Source organism: Erpetoichthys calabaricus, chromosome 8 (assembly GCF_900747795.2).
Source record: "Erpetoichthys calabaricus chromosome 8, fErpCal1.3, whole genome shotgun sequence".
Lineage (NCBI taxonomy): Eukaryota > Metazoa > Chordata > Cladistia > Polypteriformes > Polypteridae > Erpetoichthys > Erpetoichthys calabaricus.
Genome location: NC_041401.2, coordinates 57282656 through 57306377, shown reverse-complemented (window position 1 = coordinate 57306377; position 23722 = coordinate 57282656). Strand labels below are relative to the sequence as shown.

General features: G+C 38.9%; 1 protein-coding gene across 1 annotated transcript in view; it reads left to right on the top strand.

The window, feature by feature from the left end:
- ubxn4 (UBX domain protein 4) overlaps positions 1-23090 on the top strand; it is a 51519-nt gene extending 28429 nt beyond the window's left edge. The window contains exons 7-13 of the mRNA XM_028806544.2: positions 1610-1664; positions 1771-1935; positions 2067-2194; positions 5564-5666; positions 16475-16606; positions 16981-17192; positions 22237-23090. Coding sequence (XP_028662377.2) covers positions 1610-1664; positions 1771-1935; positions 2067-2194; positions 5564-5666; positions 16475-16606; positions 16981-17192; positions 22237-22375 — 934 coding nt within the window. The 3' untranslated portion in view covers positions 22376-23090. The remainder of the gene's footprint in view (positions 1-1609; positions 1665-1770; positions 1936-2066; positions 2195-5563; positions 5667-16474; positions 16607-16980; positions 17193-22236) is intronic.
- The last annotated feature ends 632 nt before the right edge of the window (positions 23091-23722 follow it).

The window sequence follows — 23722 nt, the reverse complement described above, 5'->3', positions numbered from 1 at the left end:
CTCTTTAATGTCAAACCTCTCATACAACTCATCATACGCCTTTTCTTTAGCCTTCACCACCTCTCTCTTCACCTTGCGCCTTATCTCCTTGTACTCTTGTCTACTTTCTGCATATCTCTGACTATCTCACTTTTTCATTGCCATCCTCTTCCTCTGTATACTCTCCTGTATTTCCTCATTCCACCTCCAGGTTTCCTTTTCCTCCTTCCAGATGTTTTGAAGAATGTAATGCTAGAAACCTTTAAAACAGCAAACAAAGGATGTTTAACAAGAGTTCTGAAATAAAGTATTAATGTAAAACTGACAAGTTTGATTTCACACAGGAAAGTTTAAAATTGGGACAAATGTTTTTTGATTTTTTTTTTTTAAATTGGGACATATTTGGAAAATTAAACCCCCATGAGTTTTTGACATTTAAAATTTTAATTAATTTGACTAATCTGTTAAACATTACTCTTTAATATTTTTTTAACCAGGTAATAAATCTTATGATAGCAAATATTAACCTAAATGATTCCCTGACAAACCAGAGAAAACAGCTTTAAGGAGTTGGTTTTAATAGAAATATTTGGAATTATCTTGTAATTCAGAGATTCAACAGTACGCATATAATAATGTTTGTTTGAATTTTTATATTTAGTGTGGCTTTGAAACTGTAGTTTTCAGTCACTGGACAGAAAATGTCAGTGAATAAATTTAGAATGTGCACATGCTAAGATACACATTAAAATTCAAGCCTTGCATTATATTTTGACATTGATGAATGTCAATTCAAGTTTACTTAAGTGATTTGAGTTTGGCAACTTCTTGATGGATATACAGAAGTATTTTAAAGTTCTTGTTACGATTAGTATTTATATATTTTATACTGTGTTACCGTGAAATGCATAATATTGTTCACATTAACAAGGTATTTTAATAAAAAGCTATTGAACAGAATTTTTTTTTTTTTGTATCAAGTATCGTAAATTACCACTTGTATTGGCATCAAATACAAAAGTTCTGGTATCGTGACATCCTTGGAGAGGACAGGTAAAAGACCTGTATATTTGATGTGTTTGCTTAGTGACAGCATAAATGAGAAAAGAAGTTTTATTGGTTTAAGAAAGCTGAATACCTGCTGTTAAATTCTTTTGAATAACAGAGCATTAGCAAATATTTAGATGGATGAAAGGCACTCCTGTGGACACAATTAATTATATGTTTATTTGTTGCAGTCTGAAAATCATCTACAAATACATTGTATGAATATCTCTCAAAATTATCAGAATTTTTAATTTTACTGTGAATGATCATACCACCCACTCCTAGCAGTTGCCTAATATTTAAGTTACTTGTATTTGTTAATTTTCCTGTTGCAAATGAAAAGTAAAACTGGGTAATAAGCTTGTGTCTATATTGATGCTAATTTTGTTGCACGGATTTGAAACAGATCAGTGGACATTTTCTCACTTTTCTTAAATAAATGTCTTGCTTTTTGCCAGATGCATTGTTGGCTCCCCAACAATGTTGTAAGATAAGTTCAGAAAAATCTATGCTCTTACGTATACTTTTTTTTTTTTTATTATTATTATAATTGCAGATAACGTTTTTCAATTTGTTTATGCAGGCTAACCAAGAAACTTGAAGCACGAAGGGAGCTTAAGAAGAAAGATGAAGAGGAAGTATGTTATTTATATTTTTGACAGTAAATTTTAGCATACAGTTGATGTCTTGAGATTCTATTAAATATGTATATTATAAAGAAATTATTTTCTAATGTTTTGACAGAATGAAATAAAGAAAGAAATAGAACGGAGAAAGCTTGGAAAAGAAATGCTGGAGTTTAAGAAAAAACAAGAAGGTGAAAAAACAAAACGAATGCTGGAAGAAAGAAACCGGGAGAAAGCAGAGGAGAAAGCAGCACGAGACCGTGTGAAACAACAAATTGCTTTGGTAAATATCACTCTTTTTATTGTGACATGTTTCTGAATGCCCCCATAGACCTACATCATTGGTATGCTTGTCTATATTACCAAATCTGTCTTTGTCTTTATAAGATGATGGATTATTTTTACAATACTTAGGATCGTGTAGAAAGAGCAGCACGGTATGCAAAAACAAAGGAAGAAGTAGAAGCTGCTAAAGCTGCAGCTCTTGAAGCAAGGCAAGCTGAATTGGATGCCAGAAGAGAGGCTGCTGCTAAGGAGAGAAGGTACACTTCAAATCATAAGTAAAATTTGTTCATTTGTGACTTGCTCTCCTGTTATTATTTGTTTATTTAAAAAATATACATTTTGTTTATTTTAAACAATAAATACCATTCTCGCTTTATGACTCGGTTTGCCTTTAATTCATGCATGTTCCAGGTACAGTGCCTATAAAAAGTATTTACCCCTTTGGAATTTTTCACATTTTATTGTTTGTTTATAAAACTTTGCATCACAGTGGATGTAATTTGCCTTTTATACATTGACATTAAAAAAAAATCTTCTGTGGATCAAAGTGAAAGCAAATCTCTGTAAAGAGATCTAAATTAAATACAAAATTTAAAGCAATAGTAATCAGTTCTATACAGGGTGAGCCAAAATTATGTTAACACTAATGGTACTGCTATATTATACTTGCATATAATTTTTGTGGACAATTTATGTGCCATATATGGTACGTGTATTGAACATAATTGGCGAACAGGTTGAGACAGTCCTGTAAATCATCTTGCACAAATGAAGTATGTTTTGTGAATACATTGTTTCTGCCATTCAAATGGGTGTGTGTGTGTAAAATATATATATATATAATGTCGCACATGGGAAACAAGTGAAAGGCCTAAACAATGGTAGGTTAGGTGTCTTGATTTTCTGCTGTGATTACTTTCATTTGTGAATATTAAATTTGGCATGAATAAGTGCTCCAATCAGATGAAGTTTGAATAACAGACCTAGTTTGTAATTTGATGGAAATTGAACATTTACAGTGGGGCAAAAAAGTATTTAGTCAGCCACCAATTGTTCACCAAAAGTTCTCCCACTTAAAAAGATGAGAGGCCTGTAATTTTCATCTAGGTATACCTCAACTATGAGAGACAAAATGAGAAAAAAAATCCAGATTATCACATTGTCTGATTTTTAAAGAATTTATTTGCAAATTATGGTGGAAAATAAGTATTTGGTCACCTACAAACAAGCAAGATTTCTGGCTCTCACAGACCTGTAACTTCTTCTGTAAGAGGCTCCTCTGTCCTCCACTCGTTACCTGTATTAATGGCACCTGTTTGAACTCGTTATCAATATAAAAGACACCTGTCCACAACCTCAAACAGTCACACTCCAAGCTCCACTATGGCCAAGACCAAAGTGCTGTCAAAGGACACCAGAAACAAAACTGTAGACCTGCACCAGGCTGGGAAGACTGAATCTGCAATAGGTAAGCAGCTTGGTGTGAAGAAATCAACTGTGGGAGCAATTATTAGAAAATGGAAGACATACAAGACCACTGATAATCTCCCTCGATCTGGGGCTCCACGCAAGATCTCACCCCGTGGGGTCAAAATGATCACAAGAACGGTGAGCAAAAATCCCAGAACCACACGGGAGGGACCTAGTGAATGACCTGCAGAGAGCTGGGACCAAAGTAACAAAGGCTACCATCAGTAACACACTACGCCACCAGGGACTCAAATCCTGCAGTGCCAGACATGTCACCCTACTTAAGCCAGTACATGTGTAGGCCCGTCTGAAGTTTGCTAGAGAGCATTTGGATGATCCAGAAGAGGATTGGGAGAATGTCATATGGTCAGATGAAACCAAAATAGAACTTTTTTGGCAAAAACTCTACTCGTCGTGAGATGCATCCAAAGAACACCATACCTACTATAAAGCATGGGGGTGGAAACATCATGCTTTGGGGCTGTTTTTCTGCAAAGGGACCAGGACGACTGATCCGTGTAAAGGAAAGAATGAATGGGGCCATGTATCGTCAGATTTTGAGTGAAAACCTCCTTCCATCAGCAAGGGCATTGAAGATGAATTGTGGCTGGGTCTTTCAGCATGACAATAATCCCAAACACACTGCCCGGGTAACTAAGGAGTGGCTTCGTAAGAAGCATTTCAAGGTCCTGGAGTGGCGTACCATCTCCAGATCTCAACCCCATAGAAAATCTTTGGAGGGAGTTGAAAGTCCGTGTTGCCCAGCGACAGCCCCAAAACATCACTGCTCTAGAGGAGATCTGCATGGAGGAATGGGCCAAAATACCAGCAACAGTGTGTGTAAACCTTGTGAAGACTTACAGAAAACATTTGACCCCTGTCATTGCCAACAAAGGGTATATAACAAAGTATTGAGATGAACGTTTGTTATTGACCAAATACTTTTTTTCCACCATAATTTGCAAATAAATTCTTCAAAAATCAGACAATGTGATTTTCTGGATTTTTTTTCTCATTTTGTCTCTCATAGTTGAGGTGTACCTATGATGAAAATTACAGGCCTCTCTCATCTTTTTAAGTGGGAGAACTTGCACAATTGGTGGCTGACTAAATACTTTTTTGCCCCACTGTATCATATTAATCTGTTCACTGCAATATTTAAAAAGAAAAAAGTAAACGGAACACGCAATGTGTATAGAGCATTTGGTAGAAGATTCTGTGGCAGTGCTATCATTTTTAAAACACCATCTTTTAGTAAAGTTTACAGTGCAGTATAAGTTTTGTTAATGGCAAAGAATATATTTATTATTATTTTAAACATCTCTTAAGTGTGTATTTTTTGTTCTTTATCAAAGCTTCTGGATTTTAAATCATTAAATATTACAGTGTTTGGCAATGTAGGAGAAACCCCCTTTAGAATACAAAACCAAAAATGAGGTAATGTCATAGACTGAGATGGGTAAAGACAGGTAAAAAGCACTTTATTAATTTACCTTTCAGTATTGTGTAGTAATAAGAGCAATATTTATCCTACTGTTTCTTGCTAGAATTTATATGCTACATGGAATAGTCTTATTTGTGCTCAATTCCCAGTGTATTTTTGTTTTTTTGTTTTGTTTTGTTTTTTTAATTCTTCTTGACCAGGTAATTTTTGGCTTTCACATGGGAAATGCTCCAACGTTATTTTATGTCTTAACATTGGAAAATTCCAATACTAGCTTTGTGTGATTCATGATGCCTGTTTTGTTCACGTTTGCTTTCAACCCACTAACTTCCTGGGGCAGAAAGTGTTATTTTTAAACAACCTCCGCAAATGTCCTAACCCTTTCGATTGTCTATATCCTAGCTTCAGTGAGTCTTAATGTTCAATGAACAAGTCCTATTATGTAAAATGCCAGTGTACTCTAGCTAGTCTTTACTCAGATATCATAAAAGTAATACTTTGATTCATGGCTCAGTAGTAATAATAAACTGGCAAACAATACGAATAGATGTCATCTTTTGTACACCTAAATTTTTAATGCATTGGTGGACTTGTAGTATCATACACAGTACGTTGGACCCTGGAGGAGTATCAACTCGTACTGTAAGCTGTTCTAAAGTTAAAAGTTCTGAAAAAGTCCTTTTCAAGACTTGTTTGTTTTTATACATTCTAGTACGATTGCCAGAATACAGTTCAGACTGCCAGATGGATCTTTCGTCACAAATCAGTTTCCTTCAGAAAGCAGATTGGAAGAAGCAAGACAGTTTGTTGCACAGGTATTTACTACTATTTTTAAAAATGTGTTACAGTGTATTGGTTTAATAGTATTTGGTGGCTCAATTTTATAGCATTTCAGGTCATAGTTCTCCTTGTAAGTTCTTATAATTAGAAATATTTTATCTCTAGTGAAGAAAATCATGTGACAGATTTTACTTTGTTGTTGGTTTATTTGGCAACCAATAAACCAACATAGAGATACCATGTGTGGTAAAAGAGTAAATACACCTTTAGTACATTCATATTAATTAAGATGGTAATTGGAATGTGTGTGGAGGAGAGGGGTGGTCTGTTGTTTATGCAGGTGTTTTGGACCTTGTAAACAGAAGATGTCTTTATTTACTCATAAATTATGACAGAATTGGAAAAAGAACAAAAAAAAAAAAAAAAAAACAGCTGAGGTGCCATTCATCAAATTTATATGTGAGGGTGGTGCCATCAGGCAGCAGCACATTGATTGTGTGTGATACTTTGGAAAGTTGACACTGCTGGACATTTGATATGGCATTGTGCAATTAGTTAACCCCTTGAAATTCTTAGTTGTACAATTGGGCATGCTCAAGGTGAAGAGATGCAGTCCCTACAGTCATCAAGTTTGACGTCCCATCTGACCACCAGCTTAAAGCCATTCTTTGCTGGACTGTCTTTAACCCTTTAACCGCCAACTCCCTAAATATTCCCCAAGCCAGGCGAAATCTGAACAATTTTCGTTTTTTTACTTTTTTACATTTTTTTTACATTTTTTACATTTATTCAAGCAGTATTGACCACTAAATGTTGTGCAAGTTGCCAGTGTATACACGAAATCTATAAATGTAACCTGAATTCTCAGCTAAGCAAAACATCTTGATACCAAACCGTGCCCTTTTCAATGGTAGATACTGTCGAAACTGTAAGCGGCCCTTCCACGACAATAAACTTTCATCAACTGCAACTGACGGTCCTGGCATGTAGGGCAACTGAAATGCTTCAAATAAATGATCAATCAAAGGACGTAGCTTGAACAAGTGGTCGCGGTTTGGATCTTTCTTATCTGGCTCGTTTCTGTTGTCATTCAAATGAAAGAATTTCAGCAGCAAAGAGAATCGGTTACGTGTCATGACAGCTGCAAAAATAGGTGTTGCATACATAGGATCTGTAGACCAGTACATCTCAATATCTGGTTTTCTGATTATTCCCATCAACATCAAAATCCCAATGAATTTTTTCATTTCGTTTTCATCAGTGTCAAACCAAGCACGAACACGGGAATGTGGAGGTAAATTGGGATTTTTCTCAATAAACTGTGCTGCATACAGATTTGTCTGATGAACAAAATGTCTGATCAAATCAGGTGACACAAACAGCTCATAAAACTGCTCAGCAGTGTAATTCTTTACATCAACAATAAAGCCACACGTTCCCTCAAACGAATGCAGAAAAGGTAGTTCACCACGGGCAGCAGCCCAGCTGAGATGCTGGGGATACACCCACTCAGCGCCGTCATCCGATGCGTCTTCATTCACAGTATCATGCAGCGCACGTTGCTGCTCATCACTGTCGCTAAAATCTTCTTCAGAACTGCTACAATCATGATCAGAACTGTCCAAAATCGCCTGCAAAGCCTCACTTGAAGTCAGTTTACGTTTCGCCATATTCACAGCTGTTACATGCGAATCACGTCACATGACCGGCCAAAACAACCACAGACTTGTCGAAATACAACGTAGTAATAATACCCACGCCAAACCGTCAGTTATACTACTTGCCAGACATTCATATAACCACAGGCAAATGTGCCGGATAATTCCGGCAGTATGGCGTTAGCAATAAAACAACGGTGCCGGATATATCCGGCAGAGGGCGGTTAAGGGGTTAATGTTTGGAGTCTTTTTGTCATGTTGAAACATTCACTTCATACCCAGCTTGAATTTTCAATTGATAGCCTGTTATGGTTATTACGAATTTCTCAGTAGTTCCTCAATTCTGTAATCTCTACACCACTTCTCTGGATTTTATTTTAGGATTACTTTTTACCTTTTACTTTTTTCACCATTTTCAAGCATAGGGGTGTTCATATGTGCACTTGGCACCAGGACACCCTAGGCCTCAGTTCGATGATCGACTTTGTGGTCGTGTCGTCGGACTTGCGGCCACATGTCTTGGACACTCGGGTGAAGAGAGGGGCGGAGCTGTCAACTGATCACCACCTGGTGGTGAGTTGGCTTCGATGGTGGGGGAGGATACCGGTCAGGCCTGGTAGGCCCAAACGTGTTGTGAGGGTCTGCTGGGAACGTCTGGCAGAGCCCCCTGTCAGAAGTAGCTTCAAATTCTCACCTCCAGCAGAACTTCGACCATGTCCCGAGACATTGAGTCCGAATGGGCCATGTTCCGTGCCTCTATTGTTGAGGCGGCTGACCGGAGCTGTGGCGGCAATCCCTGAACCCGTTGGTGGACACCGGCGGTGAGGGATGCTGTCAAGCTGAAGAAGGAGTCCTACCGGTCCCTTTTGTCCTGTGGGACTCTGGAGGCAGCTAATAGGTACCGGCAGGCCAAGTGGAATGCGGCTTCGGTGGTTGCTGAGCCAAAAACTCGGGCATGGGAGGAGTTTGGGGAGGCCATGGAGAACGACTTTCGGACGGCTTCGAGGAGATTCTGGTCCACCGTCCGGCGTCTCAGGAGGGGGAAGCAGTGCAGTGTCAACACTGTATATGGTGGGGATGGTGCGCTGCTGACCTCGACTCGGGACGTTGTGGGTCGGTGGGGTGGAATATTTCGAAGACCTCCTCAATCCCACTAACATGCCTTCCAATGAGGAAGCAGAGCCTGGGGACTTGGAGGTGGGCTTTCCCATCTCTGGGACTGAGGTCACCAAGGTGGTCAGAAAACTCCTTGGTGGCAGGGCCCCGGGAGTGGATGAGATACGCCCGGAGTTCCTCAAGGCTCTGGATGTTGTAGGGCTGTCTTGGTTGACACATCTCTGCAACATCGTATGGACATCAGGGACCGTGCCTCTGGATTGGCACACCTGGGTGGTGGTCCCCCTCTTTAAGAAGGGGGACCGGAGGGTGTGTTCCAATTACAGAGGGATCACACTCCTCAGCCTCCCTGGAAAAGTCTTTTCGGGGGTTCTGGAGAGGAGGGTCTGTCGGATAGTCGAACCTCGGATTCAGGAGGAACAGTGTGGTTTTCGTCCTGGTCGCGGAACAGTGGACCAGCTCTACACCCTTAGCAGAGTCCTGGAGGGTGCATGGGAGTTTGCCCAACCAGTATACATGTGTTTTGTGGACTTGGAAAAGGCGTTCGACCGTGTCCCTCGGGGAATCCTGTGGGGGGTGCTCCGGGAGTATGGAGTACCGAACCCCCTGATAAGGGCTGTATGGTCCCTGTACAACCGGTGTCAGAGCTTGGTCCACATTGCCGGCAGTAAGTCGAACCCGTTTCCAGTGAGAGTTGGACTCCGCCAGGGCTGCCCTTTGTCACCGATTCTGTTCATAACTTTTATAGACAGAATTTCTAGACGCAGCCAGGGTGTTGAGGGGGTCCGGTTTGGTGGACTCAGGATTGGGTCACTGCTTTTTGCAGATGATGTTGTCCTGTTTGCTTCATCAGGCCATGATCTTCAGCTCTCTCTGGATCGGTTCGCAGCTGAGTGTGAAGCGGCTGGGATGGGAATCAGCACCTCCAAATCCAAGACCATAGTCCTCAGCCGGAAAAGGGTGGAGTGCCCTCTCAGGGTTGGGAGCGAGATCCTGCCTCAAGTGGAGGAGTTCAAGTATCTCGGGGTCTTGTTCACGAGTGAGGGAAGAATGGAGCGTGAGATCGACAGGCAGATCGGTGCGGCGTCTGCAGTGATGCGGGCTCTGCATCGGTCTGTCTTGGTGAAAAAGGAGCTGAGCCGTAAGGCAAAGCTCTTAATTTACCAGTCGATCTATGTTCCTACCCTCACCTATGGTCATGAGCTATGGGTAGTGACTGAAAGAACGAGATCGCGAATACAAGCGGCTGAAATGAGTTTCCTCCACAGGGTGTCTGGGCTCTCCCTTAAAGATAGGGTGAGAAGCTCAGTCATCCGGGAGGGGCTCAGAGTAGAGCCGCTGCTCCTCTGCATCGAGAGGAGTCAGATGAGGTGGCTCAGGTATCTGATCAGGATGCCTCCTGGACGCCTCCCTGGTGAGGTGTTCCGGGCATATCCAACCGGGGGGAGGCCCCGGGGAAGACCTGGGACACGCTGGAGGGACTATGTCTCCCGGCTGGCCTGGGAACGCCTCGGGATTCTCCCGGAAGAGCTAGAAGAAGTGGCCGGGGAGAGGGAAGTCTGGGTATCTCTGCTCAAGCTGCTGCCCCCACGACCTGACCTCGTATAAGCAGAAGAGGATGGATGGATGGATGGCTGGATGGATGGAGACTGGGTCATTTACCCAGTTGATTTTAATTTTTTTTTTTTACTTTTGCACCTGTACAATTTCTGTGAAGTGCTGCATGCACATTTTGTTTCAAAGTTGCTTGCGTACTGAAGTGTCAGCATGCACTTTTCATGGCATTATACATGAACTTTGTGAGCATGCTGACCTGTTGTTGTATCCAAACGGTGCCATCTTTCGCCTTTACGCCTGGTGCAGCTGCGTCGTTGTTATATGTGAGTGGACTTTTCTTGCAGGCTGGGCTTCTGTTCTCTTTCTCCAATGTAGAACCTTCATCATCATCTTAGTTCACTTCTGTTATAGCACATCTTTATGTGAAAACAGAAGTGTCAGATCGGGGGGAGTATGACCGTCTCTGGGAGAATAAAACTGAATAAAAAGGAAAAAAAAAAAGCTAACCTTTACAAGTACCATAAATTTACACCGGCTGTTACAGACTCGGATGAAATGTGTGTTTTTTATTCTATAATAGTAAGATTAAGAGCAGCTCACTTCTCAGAACGTAGTCGTCCGGGATCGAACTGGTGATTACTAGTCAGCAATTCTTACCACTGCACCACTAAAGCGGTCGTATTAAAGGCATGTCAATGTCACACCCTAATGCGGGTTCTTTTTCTGCAGTTATATTTTTGAATAAAAGCTCTCTTGTTTTGTTATACTTGTACCTTTTATGAAAGTATATATTTGATATTTGGACTTGAGGCTTCACACATTATACACTTCATGTCTACATTTTGTCAATTATTACTAAAACAGGAAAAAGTTTCTGTTTTAACAATGTGTTTACATAGATTTTTGAGGACACGGAACACACATAAAATGCATGTATTAAAATTACGATATATTTACCCTGTACAACTCTAGGCAACTGACACACAGGTAAACAGACTTGAGCTGAGAGAACTTTCTGTGTTGGTGTGGGGATGGGATAGCAGGCTACTTGTGCTTATTGACACATTTACAACACAAAAGATGCTGATGGATAGATTTTTTTTTTTAATTTATTAATTTTATTGTAATCATTCCATACAAATAGATTAATTTATAACAAAAAAGAATTGAAGAAAAATCAAACCCCACCCTTGAGAAGGAGAATTGCTTAGGGCTTTTTAATAAGGCAACAATAAACAAAAGAAAGGAAGAAATATATATAGGTAAATAAAAAATGGAGAAGGGAAATAAATGCGGTAATAGCTATTTCTCTTATTCTAAAATATTATTGATTAGATCCTGCCAGGTTTCGAAAAAATTCTGTACAGATCCTCTAACTGAGAATTTGATTTTTTCCAATTTCAAATAATATAAAACATTGGTTTCCCACTGACTTATCAGAAGAGAGTTAGGATTCTTCCAATTTAACAAAATAAGTCTGCGTGCCAAAAGTGTAGTGAATGCAATCACCGTTTGCTTGTCCTTCTCCACTTCAGGTCCATCTGGAAGAACAACGAACACAGCTGTTAATGGGTTAGGAGGGATTGTGACCCCAAGGCTGTCTGAAAGGCACTTAAAAATTTTGGTCCAAAATGATGTTAGTTTGGTGCAGGCCCAAAACATGTGACCCAGTGAGGCAGGAGCTTGGTTGCAGCGTTCGCAGGTTGGGTCTTGCCCTGGAAACATTTTGGGACAGTTTTATGCGAGACAGATGAGCTTGATATATAATTTTTAGTTGAATAATTCTATGCTTTGCGCATATGGAGCTCGAGTGAATTCTCTGCTTTGCTACCTTCCACTCCTTTTCTGATATATTGATTAAGAGATCTTCTTCCCAATGTCCTCTTGGGTCTTTGAAAGGTAGGGACTCTAATAAGATTTTATATAATGCGGAAATGGTGTTTAATTCCTCGGAATTGAGCAGTATTTTTTCCAGCATGGTGGAGGGTACGAGGTGAGGAAAATCGGCCAGTTTCTGTTTAACAAAGTTTCTAATTTGAAGATAGTGAAAGAAATGTGTAGGTGGGAGGTTGAATTTGGAATGTAATTGTTCAAAAGATGCAAATACACTGCCTGGCCAAAAAAAAAAGTCGCCACCTGGATTTAACTAAGCAAATAGGTACGAGCCTCCTATTGAATAATTACTGCATGGGCGATTATCTTTCAGCTGGCAACAAGTTATTTAACACCAACTGGTGCAATGAGTTGCTTCTCATTTCTTAAACATCCATGTCGAAAGACACATCTCGTGGTCACGGAAAAGATGTTAGTCTGTTTGAGAAGGGTCAAATCATTGGCATGCATCAAGCAGAGAAAACATCTAAGGAGATTGCAGAAACTACTAAAATTGGGTTAAGAACTGTCCAACGCATTATTAAAAACCGGAAGGATAGTGAGGACCCATCGTCTTCGGGGAAGAAATGTGGCCGGAAAAAAATCCTGAATGATCGTGATCGGCGATCACTTAAACGTTTGGTGAAATCAAATCGAAGAAAAACAACAGTAGAACTCAGGTCTATGTTTAATAGTGAAAGTAAGAGCATTTCCTCACGCACAATGCGAAGGGAACTCAAGGGATTGGGACGGAACAGCTGTGTAGCCGTAAGAAAACCACTAATCAGTGAGGCAAACCGGAAAAAAAGGCTTCAGTTTGCTAGGGAGCATAAAGATTGGACTCTGGAGCAATGGAAGAAGGTCATGTGTTCTGATGAGTCCAGATTTACCCTGTTCCAGAGTGATGGGCGCATCAGGGTAAGAAGAGAGGCGGTCAGACTCTACCATCATCAATGCAAGATCTTGGTGAAAAATTAATGCAACACTGGATGGAACTAAATCTTGTGACATTGCAGAAGCTTATCGAAACAATGCCACAGCGAATGCGTGCCGTAATCAAAGCTAAAAGCGGTCCAACAAAATATTAGAGTGTGTGACCTTTTTTTTTTGTCCAGGCAGTGTATGTTGTCTATATAAAGATCTCTGAGCATTTTAATCCCAAATCTTTTCCAGGTATTAAAAACTAGATATGTTTGCGAGGGTTGAAAGAGGTGATTCTCTTGCAGAAGTGCCACGGATAAAATATTTTCCATCTTAAAATGCTTTCTAAGTTGGTTCCATATTCTGAGTGAGTAAAGCACAATTCGATTATTAGTATATTTGCGATAACTTGCATTTATTGGAGCGCAGAGCAGGGAGTATAAAGAAGTACTACAGGATTTTACTTCTATTGCGAACCAAGCCTGTGTATGTTCATTTTTTTATGTCCAGGTTTTTATGGCTTGTGTGTTTGCTGCCCAGTAATAAAACTGAAAATTAGGTAAAGCCATGCCACCTTCTGCCTGAGGTCTTTGTAGGGTCGCTCTTCGCATACGTGGGTGTTTTTGAGTTCCAAATGAATGAGGTTATTGTTGAATCTAATTGCTTAAAAAATGATTTATTGATATGTATTGGAATGTTTTGAAATAAAAAAAGAAGTTTAGGAAGGATATTCATCTTAACAACGTTAATTCTTCCGGCTAGAGTGAGATGAAGGGTTGACCATCTGTGCAAGTCTTGCTTAATTTTTTCCATACAGACGGCAAAATTTTGTTGATAAAGAGCTTTATGTTTACTTGTGATATTTACCCCTAGGTATTTAACCCCTTAACCGCCCTCTGCCGGATATATCCGGCATCGTAGCTTTAATGCTGACGCCTTACTGCCGGAATTATCTGGCACATTTGCCTGTGGTTATGTGAATGCCTGGTGCGTAGTACAACTGACAGTTTGGCATGGGTATTATTACTACGTTGTATTTCAACAACTCTGCGCTTGTATTGGCCGATCACGTGATGTGATTCGAAAGTGAAAGCTGTGCATATGGCGAAACGTAAACTGACTTCAAGTGAGGTTTTGCAGGCGATTTTGGACAATAATTCTGATCATGATTGTAGCAGTTCTGAAGAAGATTTTAGCGACAATGATGATCAGCAACGTGCGCTGCATGATACTGTGAATGACGACGCATCGGATGACGGCGATGAGTGGGTGTATCCCCAGCATCTCAACTGGACTGCTGCCCGAGGTGAACTACCTTTTCTGCATCCGTTTGAGGCAACATGTGGCTTTACTGTTGATGTAAACAATTACACTGCTGAGCAGTTTTATGAGCTGTTTGTGTCACCTGATTTGATCAGATATTTTGCTCATCAGACAAATCTGTATGCAGCACAGTTTATTGAGAAAAATCCCAATTTACCTCCACATTCCTGTGTTCGTGCTTGGGTAGACACTGATGAAAACGAAATGAAAAAATTCATTGGGATTTTGATGTTGATGGGAATAATCAGAAAACCAGATATTGAGATGTACTGGTCTACAGATCCTATGTATGCAACACCTATTTTTGCAGCTATCATGACACGTAACTGATTCTCTTTGCTGCTGAAATTCTTTCATTTGAATGACAACAGAAATGAGCCAGATAAGAAAGATCCAAACCGCGACCGCTTGTTCAAGCTACGTCCTTTGATTGACCATTTATTTGAAGCATTTCAGTTGCCCTACATGCCAGGACCATCAGTTACAGTTGATGAAAGTTTATTGTTGTGGAAGCCTGAGAAAAGGTACATTTTGTGTTTTATTATGTGTTTGCCCATTTCTAAACTTGCACAACATTTAGTGGTCAATTCTGCTTGAATAAATGTAAAAAATGTAAAAAAAATGTAAAAAAGTAAAAAAACGAAAATTGTTCAGATTTCGCCTGGCGTGGGGAATATTTAGGGAGTTGGCGGTTAAAGGGTTAAACTGATCTGCTATGGTAAAAGGTAGGGTGTCCAATCTAAACGGATGGATTTAATGGATTTGAAGTGGGCCGGGATTACGAGTTTTTTCATAGGCTTTGGTAATTCTTGTGTTTAACGCGACTGTATATTTGCCTCAGGAAAAACCCTGACATAAATCTGTTATGAAAAATATTTCATTATGTGGTCATTAAACAAGAATGTTTGCAGCTTTGAATAGGAGCTTTTTTCGTTTAATGCAGATTTCCAGGGCAAATCATTTTTCACAAATAAGATAATACTTTTAAATTTTACTTTTAAACATGTTGTAATGGAATTAATGTAGCTCTTATAAACTAATATTCAATTCTGTGGGCTTCCCATAAGGTCTTGTAGACTTTGTTTTGAGTATATTATGACTTGTGCCATCCAGTGCTGGTGCTCTGTTGAGAGAAGACTATACCAAGATGGCACAGACACCTATATTTAATAATTTATCTATCCTAATTGAAGGACACCAATGCATATACATCCCCGGGACTCTTTTTAATGACTTGGTACTGTGCTCTTTTTAGGATCTGCTTAGGCGCTTAATTTGTCCTCTATCTCTTTTTACTTTTATCTCTAGCACAGGTATGCTCTTAAGACCAATGGTGTCTGCTTACAGTCTGATCTTCCCTCACTTCCTCTATCTCTCTTTAAGAATGTGTGTTTGTCTTCCAGAAACTGAAACTATCAGTTTTCACAACTGCAGATCATTTATAGAACATTTCCTTAACTTCTAGAAAGTGATCCAAAATGGGCCTGGTTTCAGAACTGTTTTGTCATTCCTGCTCACTAGATATTCCTGGTACTTCTCATTCATGTATTATGGCAGCTTCCAAGCATCTCTGCCTTCTCATTTTTAGTTTCCCATTTCTTTACTGTATGCTAAACTTTAAAATCCCCCCTTTTTTGTTTTCAGTCTTTCTCCTTGCTGATAATTCTTCACTTTCCTTTATCATCAAAAGAGAGTCTTATTAGGTATTGTATCTGCTAAAATTGTTCCAACTAGATGGAAATTCCCATAATTAATGACTACTCAACTGACTACTGTGTTCTTTCATTTTTTTTTCAGTCTGTTTAGAAATGTCCACTGCTAAAATGAATAATGCTTCTTCTAAGTCTATCATCCTGTGTGTGGTGGTACCTGATAGTTTAAAATCCTATAATGTATAACCTAGCTCATATTCTATTATTATTATTACAAGCCTGCCCTCCTTTTTCGTTTTAGCACCATTCATTGCTGTTAGCCACTTTTGTGGTTTTACCTATCAGTAATTGAAACTTCAAAGTTGGGGAATTTGGTTTTTTTTTTTCTGTGGTATAAATTTCATATATTCCAATAACAAGCAAGCCCCCCCTCTGGTTAGGAATGTACTGGTTGGGATGGAATTTTATTGCAGTAATATGTTTATTTTAAACGTTTTCATTTTGTTTTTATTGGTAAAATATTAATTAATCACAATAAAGGATTTTATGTAAGCTTAAGTTTCATTAGGATTGTTGTTTTTGCGGAAAGCAGTACAAAATTGAAAAATGCATATAATAATTCTCTTTAGAAGCATGTGTAATTTCTTTTTACAGTAAATCCACTGTAACAGTCCAGGTGTTTCTAAATGATAGACTACTTTTAATAGTCCACATTCTACTTGTTATTTATCTCTTTTTCTTTAGGAAGTGGGCAACAAGTATGGAAATTTTTCACTGGCTACTATGTTTCCAAGGAGAGAATTCACAATGGAGGATTTAAACAAAACATTGCTTGATCTGGAGTTGGTGCCAAGTGCTTCTGTAGTACTTCTGCCGGTATGCCTTTATTCAGTTTTCTTAAACTAACAAATTACATTACATTCTCACCATTAATGATTTGATAAATATTTTACATGAATTTGATTTCAAAGTTTACTTTTGTACCTGGGTGAGGAGAGCTTTTGTTTTGTTGGGTTTGTAGACATTAAGGTGCCACTTCTAAAGTGTCCTTGAATGTAGTATGTTTTTCTCATCTGGTGCCCTGTAACCTTCATCTTTTCAAGTTAGTGTCCAAAAAATTGTAAACATGTTATTTTCACTGACTAGGTCCAGTACCTGGATTAAGTGTGCCACAGTTTATCTTTAAATTATTAAATCGATGAGAGATACTGTTCATTTTGTTCTAAAATTGATTTGATACTTTATAACAGCAAACAGGAAGACCATCCACATCGGTTGTCCAGTCATCTGGTGGAGGAATCTGGGTATTTCTTGGGACAATTATCTATCCTCTGCTTGCAGTTTGGAAATTCATCACTAGCTTTCTGCTTGCTTCCACACCATCTACAGTTTCATCTACTAGGCAGACTTCCCAGTCGACCAACTCCCAAGCCATGGCATCTAATACGACTGAACCAAAAAGGTAGGTGAAAAATGTTTTAATATAATCATTTTGTCCGTCATATTTTTTAAACTGGGCATGGTATTTAAAAGAGAAAGTCTTTTTGATCCAAACTGAAATCTGAAAAGCTTTACTGCCACACATACTATAAAACCATGCCGGGACTCTCTAAGTGGACAGGGCTGTTGCATTAAAGTTTTGTATTGTGGAGAGCCTGGTTTTCTGACTAGTTTTTTAGATCTTTGTTGACTTGGCCTTGAACAACCATAATTGGCACAATACAGTTGAATAACATAAATTTCTCAAAACCTTCTTTTTAGGGTCACAGAGGGCCATAGCCTATTAGAGCAGCACCTGAAGCAAGGCAGAAAATATCCATGGACAGGGTGTCAGCCAAATGTAGGACCCGCTCATACACACACCCACAATCACACAGGGTCAATTTGTGATTGCTAATCAACCTAACACACACTATTGGAGATGTGGGAGGAAAACCATTGTAGACCCCACATGGATAATGACTGGGTATCATATTTGTACCCAAGATGTCAGACCTTGGAGGTAGCAGCACATTCCCTACACACACACTTCTCACAGCAAAGGAAATACTGTGTGTGTATATACACACATTTACAGTGCTGCCAGAAAGTTTTTGATGCCCTTTAGAGTTCATTCTTTTTCTGTATAAATATGACCTAAAATATGATCAAATTTTCAAACAAGTCCTAAAATTTAGTAAAGAGAATCTAATTAAAAAGATGACACAAAGACATGTTACTTTATTTGAGGAAAACGATCTAATGTTACACATTTTTGGGTGTGAACTTCTTTATTATCAGTTTGTTTTAATGGGAAATTAGGAGTCAGGTGTTTCAATCAATGGGATGTCAATCAGGTGCTAGTGTGAGAGGCTCTGCTCTATTTAAAGATCATTAATCTGGGTCCTCAATATCCAGATCTAGTCTTCACAACATGAATTTGTGGATGTGTGTCATGCCTTGATCTAAGAAATTTTTTGACAACCTCGAAACATGTTTTTCATGATCACCAGGCTGGAAAAGGTTACAAAACCATTTCAAAAGACTTTGGACTCCAGCAGTCCCTTATCGGGTAGATTGTGTACAAACGGAAGAAATTCAGCACTACTGTTAACCCATCCCAAGAGTCGCTGATCATCAAAGATCACTCCAAGAGCAAAGCATGTAATGTTCTAGGAGATCACAAAGATCCCCACAGTAATGTCAAATCTAAAGTCTTCTCTTGCATTAGCTAATGTTATTGTTCATGAGTTCATCCTCAGGAGAACACTGAAAAACAGTGGTGTGAATGGCAGGGTGCAAGAAGAAAACCACTACTCTCCGAGAAGAACATTCCTGCCTGTCTAAAGTTTGCTCAAGACCATGTGGATTAGGTTGAAGGCTGTTGGAAGAGTGTTCCGTGGATGAGTCCAAAATATAATTTTTTTGGCTTGAATGAGACGCATTGTTTTTGGTGAATATTCAACATTGCATTCCATCATAATAATCTTATCCCATCTGTGAAATATGCTGAAGGCAGGATCATGGTTTGAGCCTGCTTTGCTGCTTGGACCAGGACAGCTTGCCATCATTAATGGAATTATGAATTCCGAGTTGTAGCACCATATTCTACAGGAGCATGTCAGGGTATCTGTCTGTGAACTGAAGTTCAAGAGAATGTGGATCATTTAGTAAAATGAAAAAAGTGAAAAAAGTTTACTTGAGATTTTTGCAAATTTATTAAAAATAAAAAAATTGGGAAAGCACATGTACATAAGTATTCACAGCCTTTGTCATGAAGCTCAAAATTGAGCTCAGGTGCATCCTGTTTCCCCTGATCATCCTTGAGATGTTTCTGCATCTTAATTGGAGTCCACCTGTGGTAAATTCAGTTGATTGGACATGATTTGGAAAGGCACACACCTGTCTATATAAGGTCCCACAGTTGACAATTCATGTCAGAGCACAAACCAAACGTGAAGTCAAAGGAATTGTCTGTAGACCTCTGGCACAAATCTGGGGAAGGTTACAGAAAAATTTCTGCTGCTTTGAAGGTCCCAATGAGCACAGTGGCCTCCATCATCCATAAGTGGAAGAAGTTCAAAACCACCAGGACTCTTCCTACAGCTAGCCGGCCATCTAAACTGAGTGATCAGGGGAGAAGGGCCTTAGTCAGGGAGGTGACCAAGAACCCAATGGTCACTCTGTCAGAGCTCCAGAGGTCCTCTGTGGAGAGAGGAGAAACTTCCAGAAGGACAACCATCTCTGCAGCAATTCACCAATCAAGCCTGTATGGTAGAGTGGCCAGACGGAAGCCACTCCTTAGTAAAAGGCACATGGCAGCCCGCCTGGAGTTTGCCAAAATGCACCTGAAGGACTCTCAAGAACATATGAGAGAAAATTCTCTGGTCTGATGAGACAAAGATTGAACTCTTTGGTGTGAATGCCATGCGTCACTGCTCATCACCAAACCAATACCATCCCTAAAGTGTAGCATGGTGGTGGCAGCATCATGCTGTGGGGTTGTTTTTCAGCGGCAGGAACTGGGTGACTAGTCAGGATAAAGGGAAAGATGACTGCAGCAATGTAGAGAGACATCCTGGATGAAAACCTGCTCCAGAGCGCTCTTGACCTCAGACTGGGGCGGCGGTTCATCTTTCAGCAGGACAATGACCCTAAGCACACAGCCAAGATATCAAAGGAGTGGCTTCAGGACAACTCTGTGAATGTCCTTGAGTGGCCCAGCCAGAGCCCAGACTTTAATCCGATTGAACATCTCTGGAGAGATCTTAAAATGGCTGTGCACCGACGCTTCCCATCCAACCTGATGGAGCTTGAGAGGTGCTGCAAAGAGGAATGGGCGAAACTGGCCAAGGATAGGTGTGCCAAGCTTGTGGCATCATATTCAAAAAGACTTGAGGCTGTAATTGCTGCCAAAGGTGCATCGACAAAGTATTGAGCAAAGGCTGTGAATACTTATGTACATGGGATTTCTTAGTTTTTTTATTTTTAATAAATTTGCAAAAACCTCACATTTTTTTCACGTTGTCATTATGGGGTGTTGTGTGTAGAATTCTGAGGAAAAATGTGAATGTAATCCATTTTGGAATAAGGCTGTAACATAACAAAATGTGGAAAAAGTGATGCGCTGTGAATACTTTCCGGATGCACTGTACATAGTTTCTAGCATCACTGTGTGTGTTCTTGTGAATCAAAGAAATGCATTAAAAAGAATCAAGTATCTGGCATGCACCATAACTGTATACAGTACGGTCTCTATCCATCTATATTAGTAGAAGGTCGAGTGTCTGTATTTTTGTATCCTCCATCTGCTAGCTACGTCTCTTTGATTCAAACAGATGGTGCATCAAAAACATTAGTTGTAATAAAATGAATTGCATTTGACATCCAAATAGATGGTGCATTACAAACATTTCTAGTAATGCATTTTATTAAAATTGTTTGCGATATGCCATCTGTTGGGATGACAAATGCAATGCTAGTGCACTGCAAATGTTACCATCTTAGACAGGTAGCACAGCTAGTCTACCTTAATAAAAGAAGTTTGGCTGTCTTTGTGACCGTCCATTATAACAGGTTTTAGTAATAAAATGCATTGCGTCTCTCATTGTAATAGAAGGCGCATCACAGACATCAACACTGCTTTTAACAATCTTATAATAAATGGCATATAACAAAGACATGCATTGAATGGTGCATTGCAAACATTAATGCTGAGGTGTGCATTGATTACTTAGATTTCAACCTGTGTTAGACAAGTAGCACAGATAGTATGTATATAAAGAAATAAGACGTCTGTTGTTGGTGCTGTTGCCTGGGGGTAATGTCATCCAGTGAACACAAGAGGGTGGGAATGTCTGATGAATAAAGGCAAGTGTGGCCAGTGTGAAGTAGTAAACTGCACAGCGTACGACGAAGTATGGAATGGCCAATGAAAAAAGGCAACAAGAAGCACAATGAGAGATTGATGTAAGAGCTAGAATGTCCAATGAAAAGAGGCAATTACATGCAAAGAAAGAGGGATGTAAAGTGTATCCAATGAACAGGGGTTCATAAATGCAAGGCTCAATCGAAACAGGCAGACTTACCATTACCAATAAGCCAGTGTTAATAAATAAGAGTTGCTATGCTAGCATGTTTATATTTTGTATAAAATTGATGAAATGGCTTTGAAGCAGATCTGAGTGGTGGTCTAATTTTCAACTTTTTTTTTGCCTGCACCACTACCACCTCCTTAGATGTCATGTCCTTAAGGACATTAACAAATTGTTTCCATAGGTTTTTTAAAACCCCCCCTCACCCCCAAGTTGAATTAGTATTTCATAAATATTTCCTCTCCACCAACTCTGAACCAGGTATTATTGTCCACTTTTCATCAGAACGAAACTCCTAGACTTTCCTAACTTAATGGTCGCCCTTGCTCATGTAAAAAGTCTCTCAATCTCTTGTAATACCCACTTGCCTTCTATGATGGACCACACCATAATTCTCATGTCACCCATAAAGGCTTCTATTGGTGGTTGGCCCTCTTTTGCCCTCCTTACTGGTCCTTGGTTAGAAAATAGATTGCCACAGACAATAAATAACCATAATTTTGCAACCTGTCACAATACATACCTTCAACTTCAGACTCTTTTGTTATATAAGCATGAATTGAAAAGCTCATCTTAAATAAAATGACTCTTTCAGGAGTGTCAGCATTCTGAAAGGCATATGATATAGTACCTTTGTATGAATAAGGGACCAAAATACTGAAGCTGTTATTTGACAAAAAAAGGTGAAAGTCAACTGGATGGATATTTTCAAAAAGCAGTACATACAGTATAATTAATTGGTTTTTTTTTTTTGGTTTTTTTTTTGTTTTTTTTAAAGTCTTTCAAATCCCCATGAAAATTTCTTCCAAGGCTAATCCGATTCAGTCTTAAGATAAGCTAAAGAGAAAGGTGTTCTTTATATAATGAGCTATAAGTGAAATTAAGAGAATTAATTCTTTTACAAAACCTCATTATTTTTTCTTACCATTTCAGAGAAAATATGAGAAAAAGAATCCTTGAGAAACGTACTGAAGATTTTAAAAGAGATGGGAAAATCTATAGATTAAGGACTCAGGAAGATAATGAGGATGACAACAACACATGGAATGGAAATTCCACCCAGCAGATGTAGTCTAAAGATACCTAATATTGTGCAATACATTTTTTACTTAATACTGTTGAATTAAATTATATTGGCAAATCTGTGAACACAAGGCATTGTTGCTTGTGTACAGATGTGGAACTTAATTATTAGCCACTCTTTTGCATGGTGGAATATAACTAGACTTCTCCAAACTGGATCAAGCAGTATGTACAATTTCTTTAACGCTGTTAAGCCAGTTTGCTTTCATTAAAATAAGCAGACCTTGCACAGTAATTGTATTTACTTTCCTTTACATAAGGAAATTAGGATACAGCTATGCATGTGTTGACTGGTAAATTTCATACTTTCACAGTGCATATTGCTTTTTAATTAATACAAATGATGTTGTGGTAATATGATCTGTTTAAGGTATCAGCTAAATATTTTAGATGGAAGAAGGCAATGATGCTGTATTTAAAACACTGCTGTCATTTAATATTGGCTCGTTTGCTTTCTCGGTACTTACTGCATTGAAGAACATCTTTACGTTCTTGGATTATGCAGGCAGATCTGTGTGTTCATTGCAGGTAAAATTCTTTTTTTTTTTCTTTTTAACCTTTTTTTCCAGAACTCCTAATTTGCAGTTTTAAAATCTCTTGTAATACAATAGATGTCACCAAAGGGAATAAGAATATAAACTTTTTCAGCATTGTAATTCCTAAATTAAATACTACAAACAGCCCAGCTGCGTAGCTATTTTTGTCTCTTCACTTGCCTGTCTCTTCACATCTGTTATCTTTTTATATATCTGTGTTTTGGTACCAGGACACCTTTATGAATCTAATGTATGTCCTCACAGCATACACCATGAGTATGGACAGGAACTTTTGTCCTTAAATGCTGCTACATATATATTTTTTTTTTTTTTGTTAATTAGGTTTATTAGTGTAAAAGAGATTTTAATGACTAATTGTTGGCTTTCTGGTTATCATTTGAACCTTCGTATTTAGAAGATGTTTTTCATTACTCGTTTTGAAAAAAATGTTTTCTACTAGTGTTGTATAAAATTTATAGTTGAATTGAGAAAGTTATAATGAAAACACAAGAATTGGAAAAAGTAAATATGATAACACTATTATACCCAAACATGATCAGTCTGTAACTTAAACTGGATGTCTAGTTTGTTATAACTCAAGGGCTTACAATAACAACATATTAAAAAGGAAAATTTCACAAGGAATGCTTTTCATTGTTGTTGCAGCTTGCTGATGCAGGGAAAGCAGTGATTATTCAAAACGAGAGACCCTTCTCGTGGTCAAAAGAGATGGTAATGAATTAATGAAATAATTATTGTAATGAATTTAAGCTTCAAACAATTAGGATGCAATATGAAGA